The sequence below is a fragment of the Arctopsyche grandis genome, chromosome 2, assembly GCF_051622035.1.
Source record: "Arctopsyche grandis isolate Sample6627 chromosome 2, ASM5162203v2, whole genome shotgun sequence".
Lineage (NCBI taxonomy): Eukaryota > Metazoa > Arthropoda > Insecta > Trichoptera > Hydropsychidae > Arctopsyche > Arctopsyche grandis.
The window spans coordinates 2,384,360-2,408,479 of NC_135356.1; the positions used below are offsets into that span (position 1 = coordinate 2,384,360).

Here is a 24,120-nt window from a genome sequence, read left to right on the forward strand (position 1 = left end):
GATATAGTACCTGCAAATAGCCACAACCAATTTTATTTAGTGTGACTCTAAGGACAAGGTTTGCACTCATGTCAATATTAAAAAATTAATTATTTTCAGCAAAGTAACATAATATCAATTTTTTTTAATCTGATACATGTAAATTATTAAAATTAAAAAGGATTTTTTTAATGGAACACAGTTTGGGATACACCGGCATATGTATAGGAGACAGTAAATTTCAACACCAGATTGTAGACTGACTAGTATATTTTATTTCACGGAGAATATTTTTTTACGTAAAAAATAAACATAAACATTTTTCCTTATTAAATTCAAGCCACACGAACTTCGTTTCAAATGTTGACACACTTCAAAAACGGACGATAAAAGGGTGGAAGAAATATTTCGAGAATACAACTCCACGCCTGGTGGTCTCCGACACACACACATACATACATACATGTAAGTCATGAATCAATTTACAATACAGCATTCATAAATAAATACGGAAACGACAAAAATATTTCCAACACCGATTCTAACAGCAAATTATTATCTATATTTTTCAATAAATATTCAATTGAATTAAAATTAAATTTTCGGTGTTACAATATGTAGGTACACGAAAAACAGACATAAACAATAATAAAATTTTGCTAATAGCAAACAAATAAACAGTCTCTATGCACACACATACATACGTATGTATGTATGATAGACATGTACGTACATACAACGCTATAATAAATTCAGATTATGTAGTTTTAATCGAAAGCATTTACATAGTAGCTAGAATAACGTAAAATCACACATTTCTATAAGAAAAATTAATATTAACATAAAGCTAAAGATCAATCTAAGAGGAATAAAAACTGAAGGAGTATTACCAGTTTCAAATTTAAAAAACTAAATCAGTCTTTAATAATGTTTCATCACAAATGTATTTTTTTTGTTTTTTTTTTCACCTCTCTCTCAGGATACAATAGAATATCTTCAAAACAACAAAAAAAGAAAATAGAAATAATAAATGCTCCAAGTCGGTTACAGTTTCTTAAAACATTACTTAGATGACAGAAACTGTATACGGTTACATCATGTTTAGCACTAATTTATAATATAATGACAGTAATTTTATTTCTATTCATGCCTTATGATGATTTATAAATGAAAGTACATAATTGTGTATTATTATAGTGACTACAATGACCAAAAAACACATATTATAAAATATTGTACGACAAATACACATTTATTAATTTTTAGCTCCATTTATATGAATATGTATGTAGTAGGTATAATAATCTATAACACTAACTGAAGGGCGAGGGTAGAAGGGCGACGGGGAGGGGGCGGAGGTTCTAATTGAAGCAAAAATTAAAATTTACAAACATGTATAAAAAATACTATTATAATTATAATCTACCGCCAATATCGTGAGTTTTCAATTGGTTTCTCAATTTATTTTCAAGAAAATAATATAAATATAATACACATGTATATAGGCGGGATATCGGATCCATATCCAGCCATATACATACATACATACACCATTCTTATTGGTGCTAATAAAGAAGCCCTTTAAATATTACTCAATAAAGATGATGCTTTATTTATTTATTAATCAATAAAAATGAGGCTAAAAAAAGACAAAGTGAGAATTGATATGTTCTGAAGTATATTTTTTAAAGATTAAGCCCGTACTCGGTAATTAATAACACCTGTCCATAGATATGTAGTTTTGTAATATATATATATATAGTAATGTATATAAATTTAAAAAAAAAATACTTGAAAACCCACGATTTGTATACATGTAATATTTTAATAATGCAATCAATATCATGAACATTTAACACCTTTTACATGTATTACAAAAATCGTTAATACGCATCGGCAAACATAAATACTCAAGTTAATATTTGAGTATATAATTGCTGGATGTCAATTAAAATTCTATAAAATAATTTATTTTTTATTTTTCCCACAGATTTTTTTATAAATAGACTCAATGTACAAACGAAAAAAAACAACAAGATGTCAAGATCGAAAAAACACTCAGAAGTACACGTATTATTTTTTAAAGTTACGATACATAAAAATACTACTACAAAAATGCCAAAAAATTGTATTTCATACGTAATATAAAATTTACACGAATCCGTATGAATATTTTCACTAAACATTTGGCAAACTAGCGTATACAATTGCGTTTCTGAAAATTAAAATCATCTACCGAAGAAAAACAACGTATGTAATGTGTAATTATATGCATACATAATATTATATTTGTATCGCTGATAAGCAATATGGAAAACTGTTATTTTTTTTTTTTTTTTGGCACTTTTAGCATAAAATAACTGATACAGATTAGCAAAGTTCACCGTTGAAATCAAGTACGTATTACATTTTGCAGTTGGAATGATAAATTTTCCATGAAATCAGTTGGAACATAATTTTATGCTCGTCTTCAAGTTTCTTATTACACAGTAAATATACATGTGTGTTATACATCTTATTACAATAGCTGTAATAATATATAAACATCGATAAAACATTTATAGTACTATAAAAATACACTCATTAATGATAATTTGAAAAAAAAAAATAACGAAACAGTATGCGAATGGAAACTTGTTTTAATCCTATTTTAGAAATATTTTATAAATTTTTACACAAACATTAATTCAGTAATACTGTCGTTTGGTTTTTACAAACCGTCAAAAGAAAATGTTGCTTGTTTTGGAGTTGAGAAAAATGTTTCATTGTTACATAAGAGCGTAGGCGTATATATATCGAGTTACTTCAAATAACAAGATTCTCGAACGAGCTTGTTTATGTATACCAACAAGAGGACATTTGCTTCGGTAAACTCAAACAATTTAACATTTACAATTTGACATCTATACATTTATTTATTCAGAATTGAAAAATACATTGAGGAAATTCCAAATAAACATGTTCACCATTACAATAGTACAAGATACAATTCCAATATAGTAATAAAAGTTAGGTTATGTCATCCGATTTGATTAATCAGTTATGAAGAAGAGCATCTAGCGGGTTAACCGGTTTCAATTGAAAATACAGATGCGTTGGGTCATTTTATCACTCATAAATACAACATATTATAAGCCAACTTCCACTTTAAAATAAAAAGTTAAAAAAAAAAAATATGTATATCATATTAACAAAAATGAAAACCAAAAAGAAAAAAATAAATAATTTAAATAGGTGGTATTAAATAAATTTGTAAAAAAAAAATTACTTAAAAAAATACTAACATCACAATAATAATTTTTCATATATTGCACAAATTCAACATATGTATATGTATACACATATATGAAAGCATAAACAAAAAGTACAAACTCAAAATGAAATTCGCAAATAATAAGAAACGATTACAATTTGGACAATCAACATGAATTTATTAGATAAATATGTATGTAGATTAGATGAACCAAAAAAAATCATTTTTTTTCCAAAATAAATGATATTCTTATGTCACTTCACTGCATCCTCATTTACTATCCTCCGCAATGGAATCTCTGAAAACAGGATTAATGAAATTACATAATTGCACAAAAAAACATCATATATATTATATGTACTCTGTAGTAGCTATTTGATAAGTCAACAACTTTCATTTGTTACAGATTTTTCATTTCAAATTAAACCTTCTACATTTCAAATTGACCCATTTTCAATGTTAATTTGGAATGAAAACCCTATAGTAAATTCAAATTATAAAAACAACTCTTTTCTCTAGAGAAGAATAATAAAAAAATATCATATTTTCATTTGATAGCATAATAAAATCCAAATAATTGAAAACCAAGACTTTTCAATATGCTTTGATATTTTATACAACAGAAAATGACTTATCTTTTGGAATTTAGTTAATTAAAAATTATAAATGAACACTAATAGATATTATATTTTTATATTATATATAAAAATATAATATCAAACTGTATATTATTACATTCTAAGCAAACTGTATATTATTTTTTGCTAATGAAATTTTGAATATTTAAAATATATACATATACATAAGTACATATGTTACAGTGAAATTGTTATTGTCAGTGAAATTATAATTTCACTAGTGCGATTATAATTTGTCTGACTCAAGCAGAGAGTACGGATCTACATACGGAACTATACCCAGCGAGAATGTAATTAGATACGATTATCACTGAAAGATCAGTGTAATTATAATTGGGAACAATTTAAACGTCCATTTTATAAAATAAATGTACATTTAAAAAAATTTTTGTACATTACATAAAAAAATGTGTGTGCATTTCTAAATGACGGATACAGATTGCATTAGAAACTTTGCTTTGATCATTGAAAAAAATATTTGCTACTTAAAAAGCGGATGAAATGTGCATTAGAATGACAGATGAACTGTATCGGCAACGTCGCGAATACCAAAATACGAACCGACAACGACCAACGCTTCTCTCTACTGGATTCCTTCTTTTTTACTATTCAGCTTGCGAGCTTCGACACCTACGACTTCGACTCCGACTCTACGACCCGACATCATCATTCATATTCATACGTAAACAAAAGTAAACACTTTCGACATTTGACAGTTGTCAATAGCGGAAGACTGCAACGCTGCCACATTTTTTCATCTATTCTAATGCTAAAATCTATTTTTTCGAATGATCGTTTCATATTTTTTAATGGTCGCTTTATAATGCCAAAATATTTTATTCGAAGCACAATACGAGATTGTTTAATGCACCGAAAATAGTGCGAATTTTTAATGCACAAACATTTTTTTTAAAATACAAAGTATTTTTTTCAATGTTCAGTTAAATCGCACCCATTATAATTTCACTGTGACATATATAAATTCATCCCTTACTCTCCGTAAGAGTGTTTTGTCAAACGATAAAAATTCCAGATAAATATTAACCTCGGATTATACAGTTTTCTTGGACGGAATCCTCTAGTACCATCAGGACCTCGTGGTTTACGTATCACGACCAAACGCGGACCAGCATGTTCTTCTAAAGAAATAGTTCTTAGACGATTTATCAGTCGTTCGGGACGAGTTGTGGAACTCAAGTCACTGCAAAACACGCATTTTTAAATAAACTTGACACAAATTGATCGTATCGGTCGTTCTATGATTATTTCATATATTCTTACTTCACTTTAGTAATATTACAGGCAGACGATTTTCCAGTTCTTTGGTTGGTTACTAATGTATATTCTACTGTATCTCCCGGTTGCAAATTCTGAGAGTTTCGGACTTCTGTCATATGAAATACCACCTTTTTTCCATCTTCAATTTCGACAGAAAGAAATCCAAAAGCTCCTGAAAAGAAATCGAAATCAAACCTGTTGCAAGAACTTTTACATTTAAATAAATAAATAATAAAAAAAAATAGTGACCTTTTATCGATTCTACAACAGAGCGTCTTTTCTTCCGTATAACAACCATTCCCGACGAACGACTCTGCGCATCTATATGCATGGAATTATCGCGTTTACCTAGATTTAAAAAATTACAGTCTGGAGAGCCGCCGTTTGCGGTGTCGTTATATCCTGAAAATAAAAATCAATTTGATCAGATCAATTCATAAAATATTACAAACGATGTGACATGTTCACAGATGAAGTTTATTTACCGTGTGATGATTGGTCGTAGTCTCTATAACTCCTACTATTGCCACTATAAGATTGATAAGAATGATAAGATTGATAGTCATATCCGTGATGACCAGCAGACGATCCAGACAAATCCAAATGATCAGGACTTTGTTTGTGGAAGTAATCACCGTCTCTTCCTGTTTCTGTATCATTACATCTATCGTAAGCACTGCGGATATATAGGCCATTTAAATTAATAAAAATAAACATTAAATCAATATAATAAAAATAAAGTGTAACTGCTCAAAGTTTTATATACTATACACTCGATGCATTTTAATAATCATGTTGCGATATAAAAAAAACATTGCAATATACATCTATTATTTTTACTTGAAAATTATTATCGAGGAGGACACACTTTGAGCAGTTTTTTTACATATTTAAAATAGCAGCACCTAATTTTTGTAAGGTTGCAAGCAGAAACCTTTCCGTTACGTTGATTTTTAAATAGTATGAATTCCACCACATCGCCTGGGTGCAGGGGATTGGAAGATGCACACACTTCATTAGAATAATATATAAGTTTTTTGCCATCTTCCAGTTGGTGGGATAGAAATCCGTATGAACCTGAAACACAGCGTTGCAATAATAACACGATTATGACAAGTATGCACCAACAGAATGGTTTCCTACTTTTGGCAAAGTCAACGGTGGCCCGTCTTTTCCTTACGCACGATGTGATATTAGTGGCTCGGTCTTCAACGTCGGTCTGAAAAATTACCGCATCACCGAAACGCAAATTAGCACGTTTACAAGCTAAACTCATGATCCCAAACTCGAATCGTAACCCATTATGAGTCTCTATTAAACCTGAAAAAGACAAAAAAAGAAGAAAAAAAAACGTATTGAACCGATCGAGCACAAACAATGTTGTTGGTAAATGATAAACAAAAAAAACCTGTATAAATCGGTTGTTCTAAATTCAACGCCCGAATTGGTCGAGTTACGACTCCCTCTACGATCTCGTCGGTGGCCACCGGCTGCAATAGCGAACCTTTTGGCAAGACTCGTACCAATTCAGCGCTATTACAACCTCCCGGTGGAGCTGCTTGATTTCCCATGAAATATTCTACTTCTCTACCCAGTTCCAAGGTATCAATATTTCCTTGAAAGTTACTATAAATCAAAGATTAATACAATATATATACGTCAGAAAATCAATAGCATACATAATATTAAAAACAATGCAATAGAAAGCCAAATATTAATATTCGCCATATATATATATATATATATGCAAGACATTGAATATTAAAACAGTACATGAATATGCGCTAATAATTTTTTTAGATAAATAATAGCACATAAAAGTTCACCGTGTCCTCAAAACCAAGTCAAAATTGTTAGTTATAAAATATATATGTATATATATGGTTCGGTGATTATTCCGCAAAAGTCACTAAAATCTCGATAACGGATCATCTGGCACCCAAAAACTCGCATCAATTCACGCGAAATATTGTACTAACGAGAACCCGAGTGCCAGATGTTCCGTGATCGAGATTTTAGTGATTGCTTTTTGCGGAATACTCCGTTTAACATAATATATATGTATAATAGAATGAATTATTGATATTGAATAATAGTTATAATTTAATATATGTATATTCGGAGGATAGGTGAGCATCTTATAGTTTCAAAGTCATATAAAAAAAATGCAATGCTCCTATAACATAATCTTTTGAAAATATATAAATATAATAGATTCGCAATCATCATCACAAGGCATACAAAAAGTAACGGACCATTCTCTACCCGGAATTTGATATTTAATCATTTTTTCAATCAGGATGCAAATAAAACCAATTTGTTTTCAAAATTCATTTGAAACGATTTCAAATATCAATTTTTCAACTCCCAGGGTTTGTTTCTTTGCAATAAGTAGTGAGTAATAGCATTTAAAGTTGAGAAAATACGTTTTGCAACATCAAATGCAGATTATTTTCATTGTCCCCTACTAATTCCTATTGTCATAATGAAGCTATTTTCATAAATGAACCTTTGCTATTTGAAATATTGAAAATAAGAAAACTTTATTTGCATTTTAACAAGAAAAAAACAAAAAACAATGGAAGCGGAGTGGAAAATGGAATCGTTATCTTTTATTTTTTATATTGTACATATAAAAAGTAGTAAACATAAATCGCCAACATTTAATAAAAAGAATTATAAATGAAATTAATTTTCGCATCCAAAATAAAAAACAAGATAAAACATATAACATATTTACCTGAAATGAAAATATATCTCTTTGTCGCGTTCTTTGGATTCGATGAAACCAAAGCCGTCTTTCAGAACGGCTATAAATCCTTGAAGCATAGTTCGAGATCCATTACTATAAGAATCGTGTGATCTTTTAACCATCACACGCATTCCGACGACTTCCTTAGTTCTTTTTATCTGAAACAAAGAAAACATCACACATGTAATATACATTTAATGATCAACAGTAGAGTTGGTAAAACTAACAACAGCTTACTTGACATATGTTGAAAATAACTTTATCTCCGTCGCGTGGAAGCTTTTTTCCGATAATATCTTTAACATAATAGGGTACAGTTTTACGCATTCCATTCAACTGGTAACTAATAAGGCCATTTGCTTCCTAACCAATGAAATAAAAAATAGTCACACAAGTCTTATATAATAACGAGAAAAAAAATAGTGATTCAACGATTTGTTTGCGTGAAAGTTCTCACCTGTGTTGTCTTTAATAAGCTATTTATCGGTAAAGTGACTTCTTTTAGTACGATCCCTTGAATGTTTTTCTCTAATATTACCTCAAACTGCACAGATCCCAGCGGTAGATGTTTAATCCTGATAGCCGATGGTCTCGAGTTGGAAAATCCGGCTGCAGGATCGACCGTATATTCAATCTAAACATATATACATGCATAAACGTTCAATAGTAACGATGATAAAAATTTGGGAAAGTGGTAAAAGTAAACGCATACCTCATCTCCAACATTCAAAGTCTGATTCATAGACAAAACTTCAGCGAAATGGAAGAAAAGAAGAGATTCACGCTCCACACACTTGATAAAACCGAAGCCATCCTTCAACATGGACACAATTCCTCTTTCGCGTTTTTCTCCGGAAACATGGAATGATTCGTCCAGTAATGATATATTCGTCGCTCGCTTCAACTGATCGCGGCGATCCGTCGCCACCTATTTAAACGTGAAAACAGTCGTAAATTCGTATATATGCAATAATAAATTAGTAACAATAAAAAACAGAAATAATGTAATTACTTGAAATTTAACCCAATCACCGTGGCGAAGGGTGAAATCTCCGTTTTGATCCTTATCACCAAAAGGTACCTAAAGTATTACGGAATCAATATTGAAAAATTACATTTAAAGCACATTCAATTAAATAGACTATTCTCCCGATTATCCAGGTATAAATTATCTATGAACAAATCCAGCACTTTTGTATTAAAACCTATGTATATTTTTTTATTTATAAATCGAATGTTCAAAACAAAAATTGATGTACAGATGTGAAAAATTTAAATTAATGGCAATTTTATAAAATTTGATAAAGAAAACATCTAGTGGTAAAAGCGTGATTAAAATGATCTTTATTCACAACACAATGACAATTTATTGGAGTAAAACGACCAACAAAGATTTGACTACGACAATATAAAATCTCTTAGATATCATTAGAAAATTCATGATATTGGAAAATGGTTAAAGATAACACATATTTATATAGATAGATTTTTCAGCTCTTTTTACTATTATGCTGTACACTAACATGGGAATAATATAATACTATGATTACTAACAAAATTAAATTAAAATTATGAAATAGAAAATGATCAGTAGATCAGTAGCTATTAAAATAGATATAAGATGTATTGTGAATAACAACAAGCATTTAAAAATCAAATTAAATAATAGGTACTAAACATAAACCGGATGTTTGATGTTATCATATTTTAAAACCCAATAATGAAAATAGTATTTCAGATAATGTGTGCTATTCAATTAGCCTTTTCCATCACTAGTCCGGATAATTGGGAGTATACTGTTTTGTTTTTACATATGTATATAAATATATTTTACATCTACTTCCGAATGATCGGATGCTCGGTGTCTGATACGGCCAGGTAGAGGATCGGTTTGTTGCCTCGCACTGTTTCCCCTTTCTAAAGGTTTCAAAACTTGTCCTTTTATGATGTCAGCGCACACGTCTTCAAATACAACTGATCCGTTTTGAAGACGAGTTATGCTACAAGCAACCTCTTTCCCCTAAAACGTGAATTCAATGCGAGATAAATATACACATAAGATAAACCGAAGGAAAATGTACATGGAATCAAACGGAACATGTTATATACGCACATTTCTAGTCTGGATGACAAACTCCACATCGTCGCCCAGATTCAGATTATTCTTGGTTTTAGCTTCAGAAAAGTGAAAAAATATTTCCTTGACAACGTCAGCCCTTTCGATGAATCCAAAAGACTCTTTCATGGAACAAACAACGCCTTGATATTTCACAGGATGGACTGGATTCTCGAGTCGAATATGACAAGCACCAAGGTTGCCACTAAAACAGAAAAACAAAAAACCATTATAAGCTGTTCTCAATCTTTTTGCTCCTTGAAGAGCAGTCGTGATGGTGTTAGTCTAAATGTTTTCTTCCTTCATGCAAGTATTTCAAACAATAGCGGAGACTATTCGGCGACACTTAACCTAAAAATGCTTTCGCCGAGACTTATTACATAGATAGAGTTCAAAGACTTATAGTCGATAGTATACGTCTATTCAGCTCCAATTCATTCGATATGATTCCAAAATCATTCATCTCTAACGCTATGTATTTATTAAAAACAGAAAGAGAAAAAGTTTTTGCAAAACATTGACACCAAAAAAGTTTCAACATATTTATTTATCCATTATACATATTATTATTAGCCGCTACAGGTTGCCCAAGGCGACACCTATGATCAAACTTTTGTTCGTAAATACCAAATACCACCATTACACATAATGATTATAAACAAAATATGAACGAGTTGAAAACACCGTGCGACAATCCTTGCCACTCAACTCTTCCACTGCGGAAGCCGCTATAGCTGCTCCGTCATATGTAGATGTTCCTCTTCCCAATTCATCGAGTAAAACTGAAGTCTTAATATTGTTACTGAATTTAACCGGGAGGGTCATTATTATTATTTTCTTTAATTAACCCCTTGAGTGCTGACGTCTTTTCTGTTAAAAGCCCACCACGCTGAAAATTTCGCCAACATTTCCAACTAGAATTATTTAGAAATCCAATAGAAAGCAGGTATAAAAATTGTAACCCTAAATAACTACCGCCGAGGATTTCGAGTTTTGTAAAGGTGTGTTTATAGACTCTCTAATACATCTTGCGACAACATAAAATAAACAAAAGAAGTATATTAATGAATGTATTTTTCCAAAACTAGTTCCGTCTTCTTCATTGTTGTTAAAATGTAAAGCTCACAATCTAAATGCCAGCCACAATCTAAAATACTCAGCAGTTAGGGATTTCCATTGGGAAATTCTGCTATGGTTATAAATTCAGAAATTCCGGTGTAAACCAGTCTTTATAAATATTGACACGGATTACAAGACACAAGTTCAACGCATTTTTTTTCAATGCTACCTGGAAAGGCTTAGCGGGTAGTATTTGTATTTACTTTGTAAATGCTTAAAATACAACACCTATTGGCGTTTTTCAAGCCCATGGACTAGTTGGCAAAACGCCAATCGGCGCTGGTCAGCATTCAAAGAGTTAAGCTCTGCTTTCGATGTTTGTTTGTGTTCAATGGCTTACAATGCTAGATTATTTAATCTGTACTGTCTTGTTATAGAAGTCATAGACTAGTCTTCTGATACGTTTGCTGACGAGCTCCAGGTAATTGGCTACATTTACGATATATTGAACGGAAAAGTCGCCAAAGGGCATTCCATTCTGTTTTGATAACTTCTCAGATCAACCTATAAGCAATCGAAAAACCCCTCTACGAACATGTATGTATGTATGAAAGTGCTTAACGATTGTTATATTTTTTACAGCGCAATCCATTTGAGAGCGAGCACGCCTCGTACCAAACAATGTACACATACATATATCCAGCGAAAACAGTATCAGTCACGTTTTAAGAAAATTGCATTGTTTTAAATTTAAAAAACAATCTGTACGGATCGAGTACTCGCCGTACGTGATTCTTAACGAAATATCGGAATGTTGTATAAAACTCAATGGTTTTATTTGTATTTTATTTACTCAGTTTTATTTGCTCTCGGCTAAAGCTCTGTTCGATACATGCATTTGATGACAAACATGGCATTTGTAATTTAAAACACTACAAAGAGGAATCGGCGTACAAATGTATACTGGCAGTTTAATCTAGCGCGTCTAGATACGTTTCGCCTTGAAGTATTTTAAAATAGAAACATACATACATACTGCGGCCATATTCTCAATATGTTTTATTTTATCTCGATATAAGGTTTGGAAAATGGAGCAGTGCGAGATTATTTAGGGGTACGATTTAACTGAACATTGACAAAAATACTTTGTATCTTAAAAAAAATGTTTGTGCATTAAAAATTTGCATTATTTTCGGTGCATTCAACAATCTCGTATTGTGCATCGAATAAAAAATTGTGTCACTATAAAGTGACCTTTGAAAAATATGAAACGATCATTCGAAAAAATAGATTTTAGCAATAGAATGGATACAAAATCAATTCTGAAGTAAGAAGAGGTTTGTAATAAAAAAAAGTGGCAACGTTTCAGTCTTCCGCTATTGACAATACCTCGCACAGATTGTCTTTCAATGACCATATGGAAGCAGAAATAGAAAAGAGCATCACTAACGCGTGGAAAATATTCTGGTCCCTGAAAGACATAATGAAGGGCAAACAACATGCCAATGCAATCAAAAGAAAAATATTCAACACCTGCATACATACTTCCAATCATGACGTATGGATGTCAAACTTGAGCTACTACACAAAAAAACTTCCAGAAACTTATAACATGCCAGAGAAGCATGGAAAGAAGTATGCTAGGTTATATCATAAAACATAAGAAAAGAGCAGTAGATCTCAGAAAAATTACCAAAGTCGAAGATGTTGGTATAAAAGCCAAAACATTGAAATGGAGATGGACTGGTCACATGATAAGAGACAGGAAAGAGAAATGGTCAACAGCTATAACAAAATGGACACCACGCAATAAAGCAAAAAGAGGCAGACAGAGGAAAAGATGTTCAGATGACCCGAAGCAAGCTGCAGGCCCTTTATGGACAAGGATGGCAGGAGAGAGAGAGAGAGAGAGAGAGAGAGAGAGAGGAATATGGAAAGGTCTGGAGGAGGCTATGTGTCATCAAGACACGCTGAATATCAGCAATAAAGGCTTTGAAATCTTGAAAAAAAAGAAAATCTCTTCAACGAGAGGAAGTCGGCAAAAATCATTGTCAATTCGAATTTAGCGGGTCAAACTTAGTAAGGATTGATAAGTTTCGGCTCCGGTAAGTAAAAAAACATGATTTTTGATATGAAACATGAAAAACCATGAGACAGGCCCGCGGCCGTCTTCTATGGAAGCTTTGGGCGACAAGTCTATAGCGCGGCTGTCTTCCATAGAATTTCTGAACTTTGCACGGGATTTTGAGCCTTATATGCGCCTATTTCAACTGTTTTAAGGTTAAAAATTGGTTGAATATATTACTGACAGTTAAATGCCATCTATTCAATTTGCTTAAAATGAATATATACCAGTCAAAATTAGTTTTTTGTGGAACCATAGTGAAACCTCGTTTATGTGACGTCACGTCTGTTGAACAATGGCGACGATACGTCTCAATTGTATGAAGAATGATTATTTGACAATTAAGCCAAAACTACGAGATATTTTATTTTTTTAAATAATACTTTATGTGTTAATTAACATATCTGGTTACTTGAGTAAATATTAAAATCTGTATTTAAGGTCGAAAACTCGATTACCAAATTCGCGAAAAAGGCGCCGCGTACGGGGCATGTTCGCTATATTTATTGCCGCGGGCAAAGGGTTAAGAGGACTTCACTACATAACAAATAGTAAAAACGTGTGAAAGTTATCAAAATCATTGTCGTCATATCACTGCAGCGGTATTGTGTTTATAAAGCTACAACAAATTCACCCATGTACATATATATTATGTCTGTCGATACTCACCGTTGGTTAGTGGCAATTTGGAAGCTCACTGTGTCTCCGGAACCCAAGTTGACATTTCCTTCCACATCGTCCTTAGTGTACGGCAAAAAAAAGCACTCTCCACGATTCTCGTACGATATACGACCGGTGGAATCGCCTAAACCATCACCTCTCAACTCGGTCGTGACGGTGCCGGTCACTCTTGCTTCACTCAATACCTAGACACGATTAAATATTTACATAAAGACGTTAAATCAGATACAAAATATGTGTTCATAAACAGAACACTCACAACTTCAGGTGCAATTTTAGTGACGGTCGACGCGATAGGCTTTCCGGTTCGTCTATCATATGTCATTTCAAATTCGACAGGATCTCCGATCTTAAGATGTTCAATATTTCCGCTGAACTGCGAGAAATGAAAAAACAGTCTCGCCTGTCGCTCGCAACACTGTATGAATCCATAGGAATGCTGAAAAGAGAAATTCAAGTTTTATTTTAAATGTGTCGTTGTTTCTGTATATGTTGTATTTTGAGTAAACAATTCACACCAGTAGTTTTTCAATAATCCCGGTTTCTCTGTTCGGTTGATTGGGGGGATCATACTGTTGAGAGCTCTGCGAGGAGTTTCCGTGAGAGTTGGGCGAATCATTTCGCTTAAAGTTGTCTAATTTAAAACCTCCCATCGCTGCACGGCCACCACTACTCGTGGACTCGGTGTTCGAAAACTCCTTTTTTGAGGTTTTGAGAAATTCGTTACCTGTTTAAAATAGACGAATTATGTAAAATTAAAATATATATTCGAGTTGCCATGTTATATAAAGCATAAAAATCATACACTTACCATTTCTAAGTATAGGTTTCACTTGTTGCAAGTTATGTATATCTTTAGTAGAAGTTTTGGATTGTTGAAAAGATTTCCATTGAGAATTGCTGGACATAATCTTATGTAAGTTTAAATTTTAGGGTTTTCTTTTTGTTATTTTTAATTTTTTATAAATTAATTACAAAAGTCATAAGTGCAGCAGCATATATCACAGAATGGTTACACATAATAATTATGAACTTATCGGAAATACTTTTTACACTAGTACAGTTACATACATAAATATAATTTAGAAGATTTAAATTAAAAAATAGTTTATATTGAAATGTTCCTGAAGATAAGCTGATTCCAAGTTATATAGTGATCAATCACTTCAAAATAATTTGGTGTTTTATATAAGGGACAGACTTTTGTGTTGGTTTTATTACTTTTTTAAACCAATTCTTTTACACGGGATTCGTAGTATAATTTTAGAAAACACGAATTATTTAAATTTAATTAAATTAATTTTTCATTGTTTTTTGTTGTTGTTGTTGATGTTTTTCGATGTAATTAAGTATTCACAATATAAAACGATTTAGTCTTTATATAATACCTATTTATAAAGTTATTTTAATTTGCTCCTTAAATCAACTGGTAACTGGAATGAAAAAAAATATATAATTAATAACATGAATAAGTTATAATAAGTTCTTTCAACTATATTCAATTTGCCACAAAGCATTTTAAAATTGCATCAGCCATTTTTGTAATTCTTCTTGATAAAACATCATCTTTATTTACATAATCTTTTGAAATGAACTGTCGCAGTTACATAAAACACAACACTCGTGATTTTACAATGTTACGATTTTAAGGCAATAAAAAAAAACTATCCCTTCATGTGATGGCTTTTAAACGACCAAGTTTTATAAATATGATTGTTTTCTAAGATTTGAGTATAGTTTCGTGTGAGTTTTCAAGGTGCAAAGATCAAAATAATTGTCATTGGAGAAAAAAAATTAAATCTCAACTTTGGCTTGTGCATGTTTGGCCCAAAAGGTTTTACTAGACATTTTCCAAATAAAAATCTTAAGTCTTCTAAAAATTATTCATATTACTAAAAGGAAGCATTTAAAATTTTATACTCCAAATTTGATAAGCAACAAATTGCGTGTCAAAATTTCCCCCATGTGTACTCCTCACGACATTCAATAGTTTTCCGTTACGGATATTAATTGTCCACAATTATCTATAAAAACGATGTTAAAATAAAATGTCTTTGAAAGAGGTAATTGCATAATTTACGACTTCAAATTCGCAAAGTCAAAGTTCAAAGTTGAAAGCGAGGAAAAAATAACGTTTAGATTATGTGAGTTAATCACTAATTAAATTTAATAACAAAAATACTAAAAGGGGGCCTTTTTCTTACATTTGCATGCATTATTGTGGTCAATTTAACTCATCACCATCATCGACGGCCGCTCAACATCCCCTGCTGGATGAAGGCCACTCCAACACGCTTCCACTCGTCTCTGTTTGCGCAACTCCCATCCACCCCAAACATTTGCTTAATTACCTTTTTCCGGTTCCTGTCTTTCCTCATTCTGCCGAGCATATAGCTTTCCATACTTCTTTGAGTGCATTGGATTTTGTGTAGCATCTTGGCGTTCAATATCCAAGTTTCACATCCATACGTCATCACTGGCAAAACAAATTGACCGAAGATCTTTTTCTTCAGACAGAGTAGCATTTTTGATTTAAAAACAACATGCATTCGTCCAAATGCACTCCATCCTAATTTCGTACGTCTCTTTATTTCTACATCTTATTTCACTAAATACATATGTATACATAAGTTCATATACATATATACATATACATATATGTAAATAACAGCCGAGATTGTCTGGTCTGAAATAATCCATAAACATGAGGAATGCAAATCGTCAAATTTGAAATGCAACAAAAGGCGATACAATCCTTCCTCATTTTAAATAAACATATATTCATCGTAGTAAAAAAAAATATAAACATAAGGAACAATAAGGAACGGTGGGAAAAGTCTATCTTGAAAAATTTACACTTGATTTTTTACAAGTAGACGATTCGGAGCCTGTTACTATATAAGGTTCTAGAACACTTACCCCCTGGACACATGTCCCTGGTCAAAAACCCCCTGGACATTATCCCCCCGTGCAAATAACCCTCCCCCCCCCCCGTCATGGATGAAAATATTCTATAAAAATTGACAGTATCTTTAATAAAAAGTCAGTATCAATGATTTCAGCCAGAAAAATACAGATATTAACACCTTAAGGACGGGCCTCGCACTAGCCTGATATACGCAAAGGACCGCACTTTTTGCGCAAAGTCGCACATATTGCAAATTTTACTAAAAAAAATGAAATGAATATATTTCCTATTAAACATGTTTTTTTTTCACCAAAGAGACCCATATTTTTTCGCATTAGTTCGACCGTACACAAACCGTGCTAGCGCAGGACCCGTCCTTAAGTTGTTGATAATACATATATCAGATTCTTTATAAATAATCAATAATTAATAATAAAAAATCAGTAATCAATAATAATAATTTAAAATATACAAAACACCAAAATTAATTGTATTTTAATCTTTTTTTCTCGATTTTAAAATTCCATCATGGATAGTCTAAAAATATTTAAAATATAACAATAAAATATATACTTTAATTAAAATTAACTTTCAACGCTAACTGGTGACTAAAAGTCTTTTAAATTGATATTTATTCTATTTACTACAATAAATTGAAATTCAATATTGTATATAAATTGAAATTAAATGTGCTCTACCACACTCAATTTATTATTATTTATGACTTTACTTTATTATTAATTGTTTATTAATATTTTTAACACAATGGTGGCCGCTGACTCATATTTGCATCATGATGGTGCCAAGGCTTAGTGGCCGCTGATGCATATATGATTCACGATTGCGCGAACTGCTTCAGTCCGCTGATATATTTTTGTATTACGTTTTCGTCAATCGCTTCTGGTCGATGATACAATTATGTTTCATTTTTTGTATTTTCTTTTTATTTTAATCTATAAATTATGAATATATATATAAAATTGAATGTCTATCTGTCTGTCTGTTTGTCTCGTATGGGCTCCTAAACTACTCAACCGATTACGATGAAACTTACAGGATTTGTTTTATGCATGTCCGGAAAGATTACTGTGAAAAAAAATCGCCCGAAAACGGGTAAAACGGGAATGAGTGTCATTGCAACGCAATAATTTCGTAATTTGCGTAAACAAAATTCGTTAAGTGTTCCTATAGATACAGAACCATCGATATTTTCCATTTTTTTATTTTATTTCATTTATATGCATGTACATGCGAATATATATAAAGTTTTTTTTAAAAATTGTGCCGGCCCCTGGTGAAGTTCAACAGTTTTAACTGCGCGGCCGCTATAGTGTTGAACAATTTTTATCCATGGCAGGGGTTATTTGCATGGGGGGGGGTTAAGGTGCCGAGAGTATGTGTCCGGGAGGTACATTTCCGGATACCGCTATATAATACTACTTGCAAATGCGAATTTGTAACGAGGAGTTGGGTCTGGAAAAACTAGAGATTGTGAAAGTGGGTCATCCAAAGCAAAATCTATGTATTATACATACCTTATTTACAGCCTGACATATTATACAGTCAAACTAACCCAACATGAATACAACTGTTACGAGGAAAAATTGTCAGTCAGCCACTCAATTATGTAACGAACTAGCCGTGGATACACTGTATAAATTTTAATACACAAATATGCAGAAAACAGTATTGACTATCATTCAATATTTAACGAAGGTAACGCTTATCCTTTTCTGCCAATTTTAACTAGACGGCATACTCCTACAATCACTATGAAAAATATTTTAGCTAACGAGGATATTTCCCTTCAAATTAACATCCGGAATGTTTCCAACTCTACTATGTGGATCGGAAATTCGGACAGTCAAAAAGGATCCAATCTTTTAGCTTATATGTGCATATGTACATACATAGATGGATTTCTTTGATCAGAGGTAGACAAAATGTAGCTCTCGGCGTATACTAGTGTGGTCTTCAATATAAATGAAAATCATATTTCCATTTGAGGGTTAATAAAAAGAGCTATGTATACCTCGGGAAGATTGTGTATTTCAATGACCATATGGAAGCAGAAATAGAAAATAGGATCACTAACGCGTGGAAAAGATTCTGGTCCCTAAAAGACATAATGAAGGGCAAACAACATGCCAATGCAATCAAAAGAAAAATATACAACACCTGCATACCTCCAATCATGAACTATGGGGTGTGAAACTTGGGCTACTACACAAAAAAACTTCCGGAAACTTATAACATGCCAGAGAAGCATGGAAATGAGTATGCTAGGGTATACCATAAAACATAAGAAAAGAGCAGTAGATCTCAGAAAAATTGAAGATGTTAGTATAAAAACCAAAACACTAAAACGGAGAAGGAATGGTCACATGATAAGAGACAAGAAAGAGAAATGGTCAACAGCTATAACAGAATGAACCCCACGCTATAAAGCAAAAAGAGGCAGACAGAGGAAAAGATGTTCAGATGACCCGAAGCAAGCTGCAGGCCCTTTATGGACAAGGATGGTAGGAGAGAGAGAGAGAGAGAGAGAGGAATATGGAAAGGTCTGGAGAAGGCCTATGTGTAATCAGGACACGCTGAATATCAGCAATAAAGGCTTTGAAATCTTGAAATGAAAAAAGAGTTTATTTGAGGTAACTTTTCCACCTCAGTGCGCTCGCACAGTTATTTATCGAATGGCTCCTATTCCAAGACCTATCCGACTTCTCAATGAGATTGCTACAGCTGAGCCTAAATGTGATATTTTCAACCTCAGTGAGCGTAGGTTATTGGAGATTATTTTAACCTTTTTTTGTCTGGTAGCCCGCTCTCATAATTATTTTCATAATTGAATGTGATGTATGAGTGTAATTTTGATCTCCTCTCTGCCATTTGGGCTTCTCGGGGATGTTTTGTATTTGCGGCCGGTTCTTTATATATTGGTGCTGGCCATAGGTGCAAGACATTCCCTAATTTGTATTTTATTATTCGATATTTTTACTTTATCTGCTACTATTATAATGCTATTGTATGAATGTATTTTTTTTTTCTTTGTGTATATATTCCTATTTTACTCATCTCTCTGTATTTTTTCGACCATTGTGGCGCATTAGGGACTTTCTGTAATGCCACAATGGTCCAAACTTAAACTTTAAAATAAATAAATACCGACTTATCGTTTTGATTCGACTCCCAACTTGAATGATTTTAGTAAGATCGACTTTTCTTGCCAACGTATAAAATTATTAATAATGAAAATAAAAGCGATATTCAAAAAATAATAAAAAAAATCAGGCAAGGAATTAAAAAAATTCACCAAAAATTTACATTTTACCGAATTTATGGAATTATTGGTAATACAATAGTTATAAATAAAAATTAAATACATCCATAGTGTATGTGTACGAATTTCAAACACAAGCAAATCAATTTAATAAAAAAAAAAATTTTTAATTAAAAAGTATATAAGCATTAAAACTGTGCAATTCAACGATTTTATTTATAATGCAATTTAAATTCATAAACAAATTATTAAATTTCAATTTATTAGTAGATTTACTTCAATATAATTGGATAGCCTAGTTGACACATACTGTAATAAAGAAAATAATAATAAAAAGGAGATAAAGGTTGGTTTAAATACTCCACGATTCTGATCCCGCAGCCGTGCTTACAATACAATACAATCGAGCAAGTAATCCTAATTGTGTATAGTTGACTTTCAATGACTCGAAACCTTATCAAATGGTGGACCATTATAATGACATCATTTTTAAACAATGAGTTTTAATTTAAGATTTCAATTTTATATGCATTTATTTACCTAAATATTATTTTTAAACAGATGTTCCAAATATTATATTCCATATAAAAAATATATTCCTATGATGATGAATCCACATTCACCAACAAAATTTTAACAAAAGTCTTGTATTTTAGTCGATCCAACAAAGGCTTGAAGTAAAGGCTTGATCCAACAAAGACTTGAAACAACTGTTCAATGATTGGATAATATTGAGAAATACCCAAATTGATTGGCCGCCGTGTTTGCTTACGATTCCTTCTTGTCAAGATATCTGAATGCTCTTATTGTAAAGCTCGAGGAAAATATTTATGCAAAGTTTCAAATTAGCGTTCATTATCAAAACACCGATTGCTTTAGACTGTTGACTTTAAAAGTAATATATATGTAAATAAATAAATCTCATAAAGTCCAACGCTCTCAAAGACAATGAGGAAGTCTTTGACCTTATCTACCTAGGGTGATTTGATCTCAAGGGAAGGGGGATGCCAATCGGAAATCTGCAGAGTAAGAATGGCGAAAATGGCGATGGTCAGTCTGATGAAAATATGGAAGAACCGCTGAATTATGAAAAGAAGGAAAATCCGTTCGGTGCGATCTCATGTGTTCCCCATTGGATTGTGTGGAGTCAAAGGAACATTCTAGATGCATTCGAAATGTAGTCTTGGAGACGGATTCTGCGCATACCATGGAACGCAAGACATGTTCATCCTCAAAGAGTTGGCAATCTCAGAAAGACCCCACAACATGCAGGAAAAGGGTTTTTTCCTATTTTGGCCATATGGCCAGGAAGAATGTGGAGAGTCTGAGGAGGGTAGTAGTCACAGGAACGCTGTAGGGAAGGTGAACGAGAGGACGGTCTCCAGACCAGATCAGAGAACTGACAGGATAGTCCCTTAACGCTCTGCCTTCAACTTGGCACTTTTTCCTATTATGCCGTACATTAACATTAGAATAATATAATACTATGACTACTAACCAAATTAAACGATCAGTAGATCAGTAGCTATTCAAATAGATATAAGATGTATTGTGAACGTAATTTCGTAATAATAAAAAGCATTTAAAAATCAATTGAGTCCATAACATCAATTAGACCTAGGTTTGTTCACCACTTGGAACCTAAAATGGTCCTCTCATATTAACCATATTTTGAACAAATGTTACTCATTTTTTTTTTTTTATATGTAATACGCATTAAATTTTATGATCTTAACTATGTATGTATATCATCAAAAATATACAAAACTTGTATCAGACCTAAACTAGAATACGCTTTTAGCATATGGAATCCTCATTTTGAAAAATATATTACATCTATCGAAAGGGTTCGAAGGATTCCTTCTGAACTTAATTCACTTTCTTATAATGAAAGATTGAAAAGAACGACTGCTAAGATGTGTTGTTTTTTTTTTTTTTTTTGTCAAAATATTGATTTTATCGACTAGAATACGCTTTTAGCATATGGAATCCTCATTTTGAAAAATATATTACATCTATCGAAAGGGTTCGAAGGATTCCTTCTGAACTTAATTCACTTTCTTATAACGAAAGATTGAAAAGAACGACTGCTAAGATGTGTTGTTGTTTTTTTTTTTTTTTGTGAAAATATTGATTTTGTCGACTAGAATACGCTTTTAGCATATGGAATCCTCATTTTGAAAAATATATTACATCTATCGAAAGGGTTCGAAGGATTCCTTCTGAACTTAATTCACTCTCTTATAACGAAAGATTGAAAAGAACGACTGCTAAAATGTGTTTATTTTTTTTTGTGAAAATATTGATTTCATTAACTAGAATACGCTTTTAGCATATGGAATCCTCATTTTGAAAAATATATTACATCTATCGAAAGGGTTCAAAGGATTCCTTCTGAACTTAATTCGCTTTCTTATAACGAAAGATTGAAAAGAACGACTGCTAAGATGTGTTGTTGTTTTTTTTTTTTTTTTGTGAAAATATTGATTTTCATCATATTTTCACAAAAAAAAAAAAAAAAATACACATCTTAGCAGCCAACACCTATTTGTTTAAGGGTCATAGAATAGGTCAGGTTGAGTTAAGGTTGGTGGCCTTATTCATTTAAGATATGTATCTGCTGACGATATTCGGATAGAAATGCTTCGACAACAATACGGGGCGCGGCAGGAAAAAACAAAAATTGTAATAAACATTTCGTTGCTACGATACGAATAAAAAAAAAAAAGATAGATACAATAAACTTGTTTGTATCAAACTAAACTAGTGCTTATGTTTTTAATATAAGATTTATTGAACCGTTTTGAATGTTGCAATATTCCAGATGATTCTTTATCAATGAAACATATTCGATGCAAACGGTTCATTGTTATAAGAAAAGTAATGAAGACTACAGATTCAATTGTCAAGCCTTGCCCTGGGGCGCATATTGTTGATAGACGCAACTGGACACAACAGGTTCGCCCAAGACGATTCATTCATGCATATTCCTCGGCGTTGACGACGATGCTCGTATGATTGGAGTTTCTGTATATAGGATATAGAGATATATGTATATAGGATAAAATGAAACAGCAGTGTATGTAAAATTTGCACAATACGTCACACAGAGTCGCGACGCAGTCTCGCCTCGCAGTGCGGAGTGGCCGGCCCCTTTGTACGTACGCGCGTGTTATGTATTATGAATGAATTAGAAAATGATGTGAATTAGTTTTTTTGATAGTGAGGGGGATTGGAAGGGGTGTGAGGTGCGGGGTGTAGGGTTGGGCAAGGGTGAAGGCGTGTGTGTTTGTGTGTGTGTGTGGGGAAAATGTCGGACGTACCTTAGGATCAGACGATGGCGTTGGTTGTGGTGTCGGCGTTGGTGGTGATGATGGCGATGGCTGTGGCGGTGGAGCAAAAGTGCAGGGAGGAAGCAGCGGCGGCAGGGTGATAAAAAACCGCACTACAGATACCGCTGTATCGCGCGTCGCAGCCCGACTGAGCCGAGCGCGATCGTAGTGGGGATGGTCGGGGTCTCACCGGTGTGGCCACACTTTTCGATATTTACACCCGAAAGTGTCGCGCGCTTCGATCGGCATGCGACCAACCGGGCAACAGCGATTAGCTACACGGTTCGGCGATTACTGATTACGTACCGAATGTGACTTGCGGTAATTGGATTATAAAAACTTGAGGATATAAAATAATTTCTTTATTATTTTTAAATGATTTCTTGTTTAACTACTAGGTGAACCCGGCATGCGTTGCAATGCCACAATGGCACCGTTAACACTAGCGATATCTACACCGATATGTATGAAATTTTCCATATCGAGTTCCCATATTGCAACCACAGGTTGCAATATGGGAACTGGATATGGAAAATTTCCGGTCTCCGTGACGAGACAGAATGTTAAATTACAGAAAACACAAATATCGGAAGGCAAAGATTGAAAATCGAAAGATCTTAAGTCGAAAGATCAAAAAAAAAATGGTACATGGTATAGGGGGGTTGAAGGTTTTGGACCGTTTCCCAGCCTATGGAAATTCAGTTGAATTTTGAAGAGGA

The 24,120-nt window shown here is 32.7% G+C and overlaps 1 protein-coding gene across 1 annotated transcript; it reads right to left on the reverse strand.

The window, feature by feature from the left end:
* Nucleotides 1–1,963: 1,963 nt before the first annotated feature.
* Nucleotides 1,964–23,592, reverse strand: Unr (cold shock domain-containing Unr). Its single transcript, XM_077446104.1, has 20 exons — nt 23,393–23,592; nt 14,693–15,314; nt 14,400–14,608; nt 14,141–14,320; nt 13,870–14,066; nt 10,014–10,221; nt 9,735–9,920; nt 8,913–8,981; nt 8,613–8,828; nt 8,358–8,534; nt 8,138–8,263; nt 7,889–8,058; nt 6,557–6,774; nt 6,292–6,468; nt 6,054–6,225; nt 5,634–5,824; nt 5,398–5,550; nt 5,152–5,320; nt 4,916–5,071; nt 1,964–3,530 (listed from the first exon to the last, which is right to left on the reverse strand). Exons 2-20 carry the CDS (start codon nt 14,787–14,789, stop codon nt 3,503–3,505), a joined length of 3,099 nt encoding a protein of 1,032 aa, XP_077302230.1. The 5' UTR covers nt 14,790–15,314; nt 23,393–23,592; the 3' UTR covers nt 1,964–3,502.
* Nucleotides 23,593–24,120: the final 528 nt, after the last annotated feature.

Excerpts from the sequence above, each read along its gene's own strand:
- Unr (XM_077446104.1), bottom strand. The coding sequence starts at position 14,789 with ATGTCCAGCAATTCTCAATGGAAATCTTTTCAACAATCCAAAACTTCT. Across the intron at positions 14,609-14,692 it reads GAAACCTATACTTAGAAATG|GTAACGAATTTCTCAAAACC; the intron begins GTAAGTGTATGA and ends TATTTTAAACAG. Across the intron at positions 5,321-5,397 it reads TGTTGTAGAATCGATAAAAG|GAGCTTTTGGATTTCTTTCT; the intron begins GTCACTATTTTT and ends ATTTCTTTTCAG.